General features: G+C 49.4%; 4 protein-coding genes across 4 annotated transcripts; 3 read left to right on the top strand and 1 right to left on the bottom strand.

Annotated features, from left to right (window-relative positions):
* Window positions 1-82: 82 nt before the first annotated feature.
* Window positions 83-1,326, top strand: HO173_005618 (uncharacterized protein; the record flags this gene model as incomplete). The annotated part of the gene is made up of 2 exons (XM_037307533.1): window positions 83-544; window positions 607-1,326. The coding sequence occupies 2 exons, from the start codon at window positions 83-85 to the stop codon at window positions 1,324-1,326; spliced, it is 1,182 nt and encodes a 393-aa protein (XP_037165342.1).
* A 254-nt stretch (window positions 1,327-1,580) lies between these two features.
* On the bottom strand, window positions 1,581-2,908 carry HO173_005617 (uncharacterized protein; the record flags this gene model as incomplete). The annotated part of the gene is made up of 5 exons (XM_037307532.1): window positions 1,581-1,736; window positions 1,789-1,964; window positions 2,020-2,325; window positions 2,387-2,727; window positions 2,790-2,908. 5 exons carry the CDS (start codon window positions 2,906-2,908, stop codon window positions 1,581-1,583), a joined length of 1,098 nt encoding a protein of 365 aa, XP_037165341.1.
* A 681-nt stretch (window positions 2,909-3,589) lies between these two features.
* On the top strand, window positions 3,590-8,430 carry HO173_005616 (uncharacterized protein; the record flags this gene model as incomplete). Its single annotated transcript, XM_037307531.1, has 6 exons — window positions 3,590-5,795; window positions 5,842-6,333; window positions 6,387-6,536; window positions 6,591-6,696; window positions 6,746-6,888; window positions 6,938-8,430. 6 exons carry the CDS (start codon window positions 3,590-3,592, stop codon window positions 8,428-8,430), a joined length of 4,590 nt encoding a protein of 1,529 aa, XP_037165340.1.
* Window positions 8,431-8,513: 83 nt separating this feature from the next.
* HO173_005615 (uncharacterized protein) lies at window positions 8,514-9,311 on the top strand (the record flags this gene model as incomplete). The annotated part of the gene is made up of 2 exons (XM_037307530.1): window positions 8,514-8,521; window positions 8,786-9,311. 2 exons carry the CDS (start codon window positions 8,514-8,516, stop codon window positions 9,309-9,311), a joined length of 534 nt encoding a protein of 177 aa, XP_037165339.1.
* Between the last annotated feature and the right edge of the window lie 1,009 nt (window positions 9,312-10,320).

Here is a 10,320-nt window from a genome sequence, read left to right as displayed (position 1 = left end):
CTCCCTACTGGAGCAGGAATTCCTCGGAAAATGGTCATGATTCTGAGATCAATCTTCCAACCTGGCCTATACCTTCCTCAATATGGCGACCTATGAGCTCCCCTCAAGCGATTCGCCCGACCTCGCACTTCTGCACCCAACCCAAGAAGAGAAGGTAGAAACGTGGAAATTAAACGGCGCCTCCTGGCGCGGTGCTATGCCGCTGCCAATCTACCTCCGCCGCGAAACCTATCTTGAGAATCAAGCCTTCACCAAAGATGGCGGCATTACATTCTGGATTCTAGTCGACAGCACCTTGCCTCGAAATGAGCGCCCCATACTTGGAAGTTGCGAATCGTTCCGGAAACGGGCTCTTGTTGCAAGAGACGGAAAGGTGGAGGACGTGGTCAGTCATGGGATAGGGAGCGTTTTCTGTAACCCCGATTACAGAAGGAGAGGGTTTGCGCAGAGGATGATAGAAGAGCTAGGGAAGAAGTTGGATACATGGAACCAAGAAGACAGGAAGAAGACCGATTTTACGGTCTTGTATTCTGACATTGGGAAGGTATATAAGAGACTGGACATTCTACTCTAGGGATGCGGTCTCAGTGTTGACTTGGGCTCTAGAAGTTTTACTCCAAATTTGGTTGGGAATCTTTTCCCTCAAGCCATATCGCGTTGGCGCCTATGAGCAGTGAAAGTGAATCAGCACTATCTGGGGCCCGATCCTTACGGGCAGATGATCTGGAGGAGCTTTGTAGCTGGGATGAACAACTACTGAGGGCGGACATAGCAAGAGACGTACCTTGCAAGGAAATTCGTGTCGCCCTTATACCAGATCTCAAAACCATGCAATGGCATCATGCTCGAGAAGAATTCGCAGGAAGGGAGATGCTAGGCCGAGAGCCAGACATAAAAGGAGCACACGCGGATTGCGAAGACAGCAGCCAAGTATGGTGTATTTGGACTCGCACTTTTGGTAGCACTGAGGCCGGTAACACGCTCAACATTTTACGATTTTTCATTGACGGCGAAAATGATGCTGTGCGCGATGAATCAGAGGCCGGGGATGACCTCACAGACTTGAAAAGCACTGATCAGGCAAAGCTACATGGGGCGGTAGCAGTGCTCCATGCAGCACAGGTCGAAGCTGCGAGGTGGGAAATGAAAGACGTTCAAATATGGAACCCATCTTCTTTGATCGTCCTGGCAGCTCGTCAAATCGAACCATCAACGAAACTTATACACCGCGACGATGAGAGCATCGCAAGCCTCAGATGGCATGGAGAACCAGAAGAGCGAACGAAAGTGGAGTGGGTTGGCAATGAAAAGTATGCATGGTGCTGAACTTTTTTCATCGAAGCGGCTTTCGATGTCTACTCGATTACCCCCAACGCGAGTTAATCCAGGGGCTGCAGTACAACATATGGGCCAGAAGATGGGGTCCATTTGCGCGCGACTCGTCGATTGTGAATGAGCAGAGAAAACCCGCACGAATTCGTAATACCAGCTTGGGTTGCGATCTTTCTCAACCAGGTGCAGCTCTTTCAAAAGCTGTTGTTTGAAGACATCTTGGGATTTACGCCAGTGTTGGTACTCTACTAGGACTTCCTTCCTAATTTGAATTTCTCATGCCAATTTCGATTAGCCTTACCACTGGTATTGGCAGATGGAGAGGTTTCCAACGATGTGGGATCAAAGATGTTCTCACCGAAGACGGTCTTTTCTTGGGATGGGTCCAAGTGAGAGTATTTAGCCTGCGTCTGAGTCAGACCTGCTTAGTTGAAAATTAAATGCAGATTACTATACCTTAAGCAGGTCCATCGAGGCGTGCTTTCTCCAGCCTTCCGGTAAGAGATCGTACCATTGTGCAAGAAAATCTGATTGCGGGATACCCTCCGTGTTGGCTTGCTCCGATTCTCCAGCCCTTTGAAGGCAAACAATTCCAACCCATTGTACAGTCTTGTCCCTACTCAAACTTACATCTTTGAGAATGGTGTCAGATGTGAACAGGGGCGCGGGAGGTGGTTCGGTACTCACACTCGTTTTTTAGGTAATCAGTGTCAGAGACCAGTCTCATCACCACGGCCATGAATAATGCCCACGGAAATCCATCATCACCCACCATCTCTGCAAGCGATTTGAGCTCGAATCTCTTTTCAAGATTGACACCTCTGGCAATGGCTGCCGACAGTATTGACTTCCAAACCATGGCAAGAGCAGATGGTGCTGGCAACCATGCGCGACCAAGGACTTCAAAGGCACATAATTGCTTCCATGTCTTATCGAACTCTTCGGGCGAAATGGGAGTGTCCTGCAATAGGGCATTTTTATCCTTGTACTCTCCTAGACACAAGGTCAATATCCAAAGTCCATGCCATTTGATCTTGACGTGCCTCCCTCTTACTTGAAAATGTAGTATTCGTTCCTAATCCCATGTCCGTATCTGTTCCTTTGTAGGAAGGTAGGCTCTTTTTCAAAATTTGGGATACCATCGCCGAAGACGCTGCAGTTTCCGAGGGGATGAGTTCTAGTGTAGCCGTACACTGAGCTATAGCCGAGAGGCTCGGGGAGTTAATTGAGCTGTCTCCGCGGCTACTCTCTGATGGCTTCAGGATGAACACGGAATTTGAAGATTGGACCTGGCGAAGCTGATACGTATGGTCGTCCGTACATAGTACAACGCTTGGGCTAGGTTGCTTAGAGTCAACGTTGGCACTTGGGGATTCTGCTGACTTTAGCCACAGACTCTCGGACAAGTCAGTTGAACTTCCTCTTGTAGTTTGCGTACATCCAGGGTCAGGACATACTTGGGAGGATCTTTGGATGCTATCAATGCGAGTAGAGATGGGGGAAGCTCAAGAAGACGGAAATTTTGCTGTTCGTTGCTGATCTCGAACGGTATTCCAGAGTCATCTTGGGTCGACATTACTGCAAAGATTGCACCTGCTACGACCCCTTTTTCTTCCGTTGGCTCTTGCTCTTGTTAGGATGGTGGAGGGAAATTCCGGATGCTTATGCTTTTGCAGTTCAAGCGGAACGTAGCTTTCGGCGTAACAATGATCAGAGATCTCACTAGATAGCGATCCCCGGACCAGGTCAAGCGTACAACAACGATGATATGGAAGGAAGTCAGCACCAGAGGGATCAGAAGTACCTATTCAAGGGATTAGAGCTGGAAAAGGTTGACACGAACGCGTGCTAGTCTAAGCGCGTGTAAACTTAGCCGACGCGACTGAGAAAAGTGCTGATCCTCCACCACTCAGGCGCAACATTGACCTCACGGCCTCAGCGAGGTCGCTGCCATAAGGTTGAATGGTGGCCAGGCCGTCTAAATACCTAATGGTATTGCTGGAAGCCAATTGATGCACTGGGTTTCTTTCACTTTAAATACATTCGTTTGTCTTGAGTCTGCTGGCGGCTTATTTCTCTTCCCTTCAACACTGTTGATATCGCAATTACCGATTCTCACAACACATCTTTCGTTTATACACACTTAAAGTTTCTTGTTGATACCGGTAGCTCATAAGATACAACAACCTTGACCGACATCGAGGGAATCCCGCCTGTCGCTCGCCAACGTCAATGGTCCACACCTTCAGAGGACAATATGATTATTCTTTCAGCCACGCCACCGGCGTTGTCCTCAAGCAATCTGTCCCTGTATTACGCAAAAGATGCTCTCCTGGAGAATCTCCCGATTTTGGTCTTCTATGGCCCATCTACGACTGGCAATTCAACCCAAAACAGCTCACGCATCCAGGCGCACATCTACTCTCTCGCGGGACTCCAAACATTTCCTCGTCTTACCGTTGCTCCTACATCACCTTTGTACGCAGCCGTAAACCATCTTCCCGCAGAGCAGCAGGGTGATGAAATTTGCCGGGGCTTGGCAGTTAGTGTCCTCAGCTACTTTGCTGGGCTACCAAAAGCCATGAAGACCTCATTGATAGAGCGAGCGGCGGTCCGTCGACCAAATCGTGCAGCTCCGATGATGTTTGATGAGATGCATGCAGCAGACATAGCAGCTAATATGGTAGAAATTGAAGACATGTCAGAAATTGCCAACTGCGTTATGTCCGCTGTTTCGACGCCGGTGCTGTCATGGGTCGATATGGATGTAGTCCTGCCGCCAGGAACAATTCAACGAGCTAAGTCTTCCGACGGCGAAGACAACACCCCGCTGTTTGACAACGATGGACTACCGCTCTACCATTATGGCCAATACACATCCATCATTGAATGTCTCGGCTCAGCGGCCTTTCTACCTACCTCAAAACTTCAACGAGCTCCTTCGAGGCCAACAGCACACAGCAGAAGCAGGGTTCTCTCAAAGGATCAGAAAATCTCTCTGCGAAGAGAAATGTGTGAGTTAGTCGACACAGAGAGCAGCTATACTGGCAAGATTCAGAACTTGGTCCAATTCATAGCTGCAGATTTTCGTCAGATCGCCAGATCCGAAATTGTGAATGGATTATTTCCTGAAAGCCTAAATCGCATCCTGGAGACCAATGAGAGGTTTTACGAGGATATACAAGCAGTGCTTGACGAAACAGAAAACGAAGCGATTAACGATATTGAAGGAAACACTAGCAGTGAGAGCGACCTTGGAAGCCCAATCACGCAAGGCAGGAGGAGGGACCCCACTGGTACTCTCCATTTTGCGAAAGCTCTCCTCAGATGGTTCCCTAGATTCATGGGCCCGTATCAAGACTATCTACGAGCCAGCACAGATTTTTCAAACATCATCAGTCAGTCTTTAGCGGACCAATCATCAGCATTGTCGAAACATCTTCATGACTTTGGCGAGCAGCGATTACGATCAGCTTTGATCGAACCAGTACAGCGCCTTCCTCGATACAGTCTCCTCATCGACAATATGACCAGCTTGCTTCCTGCTTCGCACCCCGCGTTGTCTAGTCTATTGAAAGCCCGAGACGTTATCACAGATATCTGTGCTTTAGATACGCAATTACCTGGAGACGTTGCACGTTCTGCAAAAATTTTGAGGAACATTGTCGCAGATTGGCCCGCAACTTTCTCGGCCCGTGGACGTCTTATTACCGCTGTGGATGTTCTAGAGCTCAACCCTCCATATGCAACGAACGGGGAAGGTACGGCAGGAATCATGTTGCTCTTTGTTGACTCTATCGTACTTCTGCAAAAAGCCGGGAACAGCCCTTTGTCTGCGAGAGGCATCATTGCTGAGGTAGATCGTCCCACAACACCTACTAACGCATTCTTTTCTTCTAGCCTCAGCCTTGACAAAGATCTTAAATTTTTGGGAGCATATGATCTCTCTCAGCTGAGATTCTCGGAGTCTGAGAGTGGTCATCTGATCCGGATGACACTGTTTGGTGGTACAACAGTAAACCTCAATACATCTCGACACTCACAAAGTCTTACCAAAGTCTTCCTGGCGCTCGGTCCTTACGATGGTAAAGCAGCGCGATTTGGCGAAGAGGTGATAAAAGCGAGGATCGAGAGCCGGTTTTCAGATGCCACTCGTGATAGTGGAAAGTGGGCTTTGCGCTCGATTAATCCATCCCCAGGGAGTTTGGGTGTTCTAGTAGCTTTGTTGGAAGAGCAGTCAGAAAGTACCAATTTAACGCAGGGGCAGTGCCAGATCCGACTTCACGTGGACTCATCGAAAGAAACCGACTCCATTACTACGCAAGGCCATGGAACAGAGATCGCCGCTTCCATCAAGACTCTGGGCTCCGGTAGCTATCGCTTGGACACCGAAAGTATTGACGGCACTTGTTTTACCGATACTTGTAAATCCGAGGATCTCCTGTCAGTTCTTCTCAGGAGACGTATGTTCAATGTCCCTCTTTGTTTGATCTCGCTAACAATTCTTAGTGGGCAATCTCGTTCGCCTCCAGAACCAGCCTCAAAATCCTCTCTTGATTCAGTCACAGATATCCTACAACAGCACAATCCTTGCTGCGATGCCGATCCGAAAGCCGCAAGAAGATACTCGGTCTCGAGTATTTCGGCCCATCTCACCTGTCAAGATGATATCCAATTTTCTAAACGCAGGTCAAGCAAGTCAGCCCAGTACTCCGTCGAAACACCGTCACGACATACCTCCCATCAGAAACACTCCATCAATACCACCTCCGACACCTGCAAAGACCCACCCTGATCTGGCGGACAATCATCCACACAACAAGGTTACATTAGTAGAGACTGCAGCGGAAGCTGAAAAGAGCCCCCTAGCGCTTTTAGAAGATACATTCACTGCGTACGTTGTGGCGCTTCGCTCACGGAGTGGCAATGTTGTGGGTAAAGTTCTCCGAAGCCGAGCGACAGCCGATGAGCTCGTTGTCAATGAGCTTTATAACATCCTTCGTCAGTCCAGAGGTCTCCTCTAATAGTATACTAGACTTGCTAATCATGCGCAGTTGAGGATCCCAGCAGGCTTCAGGCAGCCGCAGAAGTCTCTGTTGATGTACTCTTCGCAGCCTTCGAGAAATTCTTGCAAAGAGCATGGAGAGAGCGCATGGGTCCCCTGCTTGCTGCAAATGTCCTTCAGGGTCTGCAAGCGACCTTTGGTAAGCTCAAGTCACAGGTGATTGATGCAGCCGCTGACTGTTGATTCGGTTCAGATTCAGGAAGACCTGCGGTATTCTCACAGCAATTTAAGCGATCCGTAGAAGACATGTCTCCGCAGAACAGTAGAGCTTTCGCAGCCACAGTAAAGCTTCTTTCGGAGTAAGCTGCACTCTGAGAGTGCCTTCTTTCATGTGCTGACCATTATCAGTCTCCTTGACGCCTCTGGAAACGATGGAGATCGTGGTGCTCTAATGGCCAGCTTCGCTGAAGCTTTGGTACTTGACGGCAATCCCCATGATTACATCACGCTTCTTGACCGTTTGGTTGATGATTATGACAGTCTATTCGATGGTAAGTAGAATACATCGCTGTGTACTCGCAATTGCTGACAGTACGCAAGACCCTTCTAAGCAACTTGACCAAGACGGTAACACTAGATCAGCCACCGGTTCTTTGACAAGGACTCGATCAATTAATACCGGATCTCTCAGCTCTAATGCATCGTCTCTGAAGAGGAGGTTTGGACTCGGCACCTTGAGCCGTGAAAATAGCAAGAACGAATCCGAGTCAAAGGTCGCATCAATATGGCGTACTCTCAGCAAGAATGCCAGAAGCCCTGGCGAGGGCCATTTCCATTCAACAAGTCTTTCCAAAGCCTCCCTAGGAAGGTCTAGATCAACAGATACAGACAATCGAATGCTTCCACCATCGAGACCAGTATCTCGCGACAGGCCTACAACCTCAGGCTCTATGACCCAAGATGATCCCAAACCTCGCCCTGGGAGCGCACATCTAAATACTTCTACGCTGAGCAGCATTGGCGAAGGGACGCCAACCAAAACAACTCCTTTGCCGAAGAAAAGGCATCGTCGTAGCTCACTCTCTGATATAACGTCCATTCGAGACCCAGATGTCATCGCCGCATGGTCTCCACTGCAACCTCGTAAGCCCGCGACGCTCAGGGAGAGCAACAGTAAGATCGCGACACCACCAAGGACGCAGTCCCCAATCAAGCAGTCTCCGAGTCAAGGTATCACAAAGCAGTCTCCTCAATTGTCCGGTTTGCCACGTCGGTTTGGATCACCACAACGGAAAGAGAACTCACCAGTCCGCGAGACCTTCTCCAGGAAATCGAACTCTCCATCAGTACCTCGGACCCCGAGCGCTAAGCTAGCCGATAAGAACAAATCGGAGGAAGTGGTAATTACGAGCTACAGCCCTCAAAGACGGCAGGTCTCTCGATCCGGCATCCCCGCGCCCAAAGGCGGACTCAGCGAACGTACTTGGCCTCCCAATGGTAATTCCAACCTTCCCAAGACACCCTTTCAGTCGCCTCAAAAGCTGCGCATGCAGAGCCCACAAAAGCTTCGCGAACGTCTGAGCCAAGAGAATAAGTCTCTCGCCTCTGCCGACTCCTCTTTCCAAGCCGAGATTGCCAAGATCGGCGAAGAGATATCTTCTGTATACAAGCTTCAACGCTCAGCTACGAAAGCAAAACCTCAAACTCAGCCCCCATCAGCACCGCCCTCTTTGCAAACCCTATCAACACAGCTATCCAGTCTCTCTACCACCCTTTCCACTTTCACAATGGCCCATACCACGTCACTATCCTCACTCTCCTCCGACATTGAGTCCTCACTCTCGATCAGCGACAAGAAGGCCCGGAAACTCGATGAGTTATACCGCGAAGCTAACGCAGAGAATGAAGCCTTATATGAGCGCTTCAATGATGAGTTGGGAAAGATATTGGGGAAGGTGAAGAAGGGCGAGGGAGTAGAGGAGACGAGGAGCAAGCTTAAAGAAGCGCAAGAGGAGGTGGCGAAGCTAAGGAAGGAGAATGGGAGGCTTAAGAGGGAGGTCGTTGGTTTGAGAAGCTTGATGAAGGAGGGGTGATGTTTGATGATGTTTTGCAAGGCGTACATGAATCGGATACCAGCATGTTTTAGCGATTTGAGTGGTCATCGTGTGCCAAAGGTATGGAAAAGTAGGATTTGCTCGGTCGACGGCCTGGATACCATATGGTATCCATGGATCCCACGTCGTCGCTTATAAAACCCTAGGCCAATTCCCACGCTCATGCAGCACTTCTTAATGCCTGCTCTATATATTATACAATTCTTTCGGACTGTATTTGTGTCCAAAATGAGGCCTTTCATTTGAGGTCGTGCGCATATATAAGCCTCGCTGTTACCCTCGTTATTTGACCATTTACATATATCTCCTGCACACACACCTTCTGTAAACACAGGGTATATAATTACGACGACTATGAGGGTAATCGACAGCGACGTAAGCTCTGCAGCGTGATCAATCCTGCTTCTCTGGACGAGATCAGCGGTATAGCTATCAATGGGTCCGCTGTGCAGCGCGAGGTTTGCGCCCTCGCCGCGATTGATTTCGCGAGTCCTAGTCTGAGTGCTCCTGTCATCAGTGGGAATCAGGCTGGTGTTTCGTACCTTGCGACTGCGCTCTTCGCCGTGCAGGTCGCTGGGAACTATGCTGGTGGACCGAACCTCGCAGCGCTGTGCTCTGAGATCGAAGCGACGCTTATAGACAATATCTCCATCGATTACATCCCCTTTGTTGGCACGGCCGTCAAGGACTACGTCTGCAGCGTAGCCGCTGTCTCTGCCTCTGCATCCGCAACGTCGACAGCAACCGCATCTACGACCCCACCTCCATACCCTCAAAACACCACCACAACCATCACCCCACCTCCATGCCCTCAGAACACCACCACAGCCACCACCATTGGGCGTGGACAGGACATGTAGCGGGGCCTATGGGGTTTATTGAGATGGTGTGAGCGCTTTAGGTCGGCTCTCATAGCCGTACCTGCAGTGTCTAATTTCAGTGACGTGACCTTGCGTAAGATTACGGGGATGCTCGGCGATCTGCATGTATCTACTCATCGGAATCTCAAATGAGTTTCATCAAGAACAGTGTTTTCTCCATTTCGAGAATAACTCTGCTGATTGATACTTGACGCAAAGCTCTGATGAAACGCCCCTGTATGTCCTATTGTTCCCCAGCTCCACAGCGGAGCTCGCACCAGGCATCCCCCAAAGTAAGAAATACCTGCTCTATGAGTGTTCTTATGCCGAACGTGAACCCAGTGCCAAGCCAATCAATGTTGCGGAGTTGTGGTTTTTAGTGACTTTGTGCACAATGTGATATTTACGGCTAGGAGTATGAAGATCATACTAGTGGATCCGGACCCTCCAGACTGCTTCTCTGACGAGGTGTCGTCGTCCACAGAACACATCAAGATGCAGATAGAGCAGACAGTATCGATTCTCAACCCAAGCCAGAGGCTGAGACTGAGACAGAGATGGGTTGATGACCTCAAGAACCTGACATTGAAGCCGTGGCAAAACATCGCTCATTCCCTTGGATTCTTAGCTTTGCGTGTATAGCATCGCTTGACCTGCGGTATGAAGGTTAATTAAAGCGATGTCTTGCTAACTCAGGCTTGAAGACACAAGATGCGAGATCATTGAGGTCGATACCATTACTCCGGCAGTGGCTGGTTGCCGTGCGGGATGCAGGACTACGGGTGTGCGGGGCTGACTGAAGATACATCCAATGGAGGTCCCAAACTATGGCGTGACCAGCAGATCGAAGAACTGTCAATATCCTGCATGCGAAACCTCTGCGGTATATAGTCCAATTACAATAGACATGGGCGGAAACGGAAAATGATGGGTCAGAACATACCGGCGCGAGACACGAAGGTGACTCAGTATCTTACATTGGCGGAAGTTTCTTTCTCCAGAGGTACTT

This window comes from Letharia columbiana (assembly GCF_014066305.1).
Source record: "Letharia columbiana isolate WasteWater2 chromosome Unknown Sc0000016_s0, whole genome shotgun sequence".
NCBI classification, from domain to species: Eukaryota; Fungi; Ascomycota; class Lecanoromycetes; order Lecanorales; family Parmeliaceae; genus Letharia; species Letharia columbiana.
Note: the sequence above shows the minus strand (reverse complement) of the source record. Positions and strands in the feature narration are given on the sequence as shown.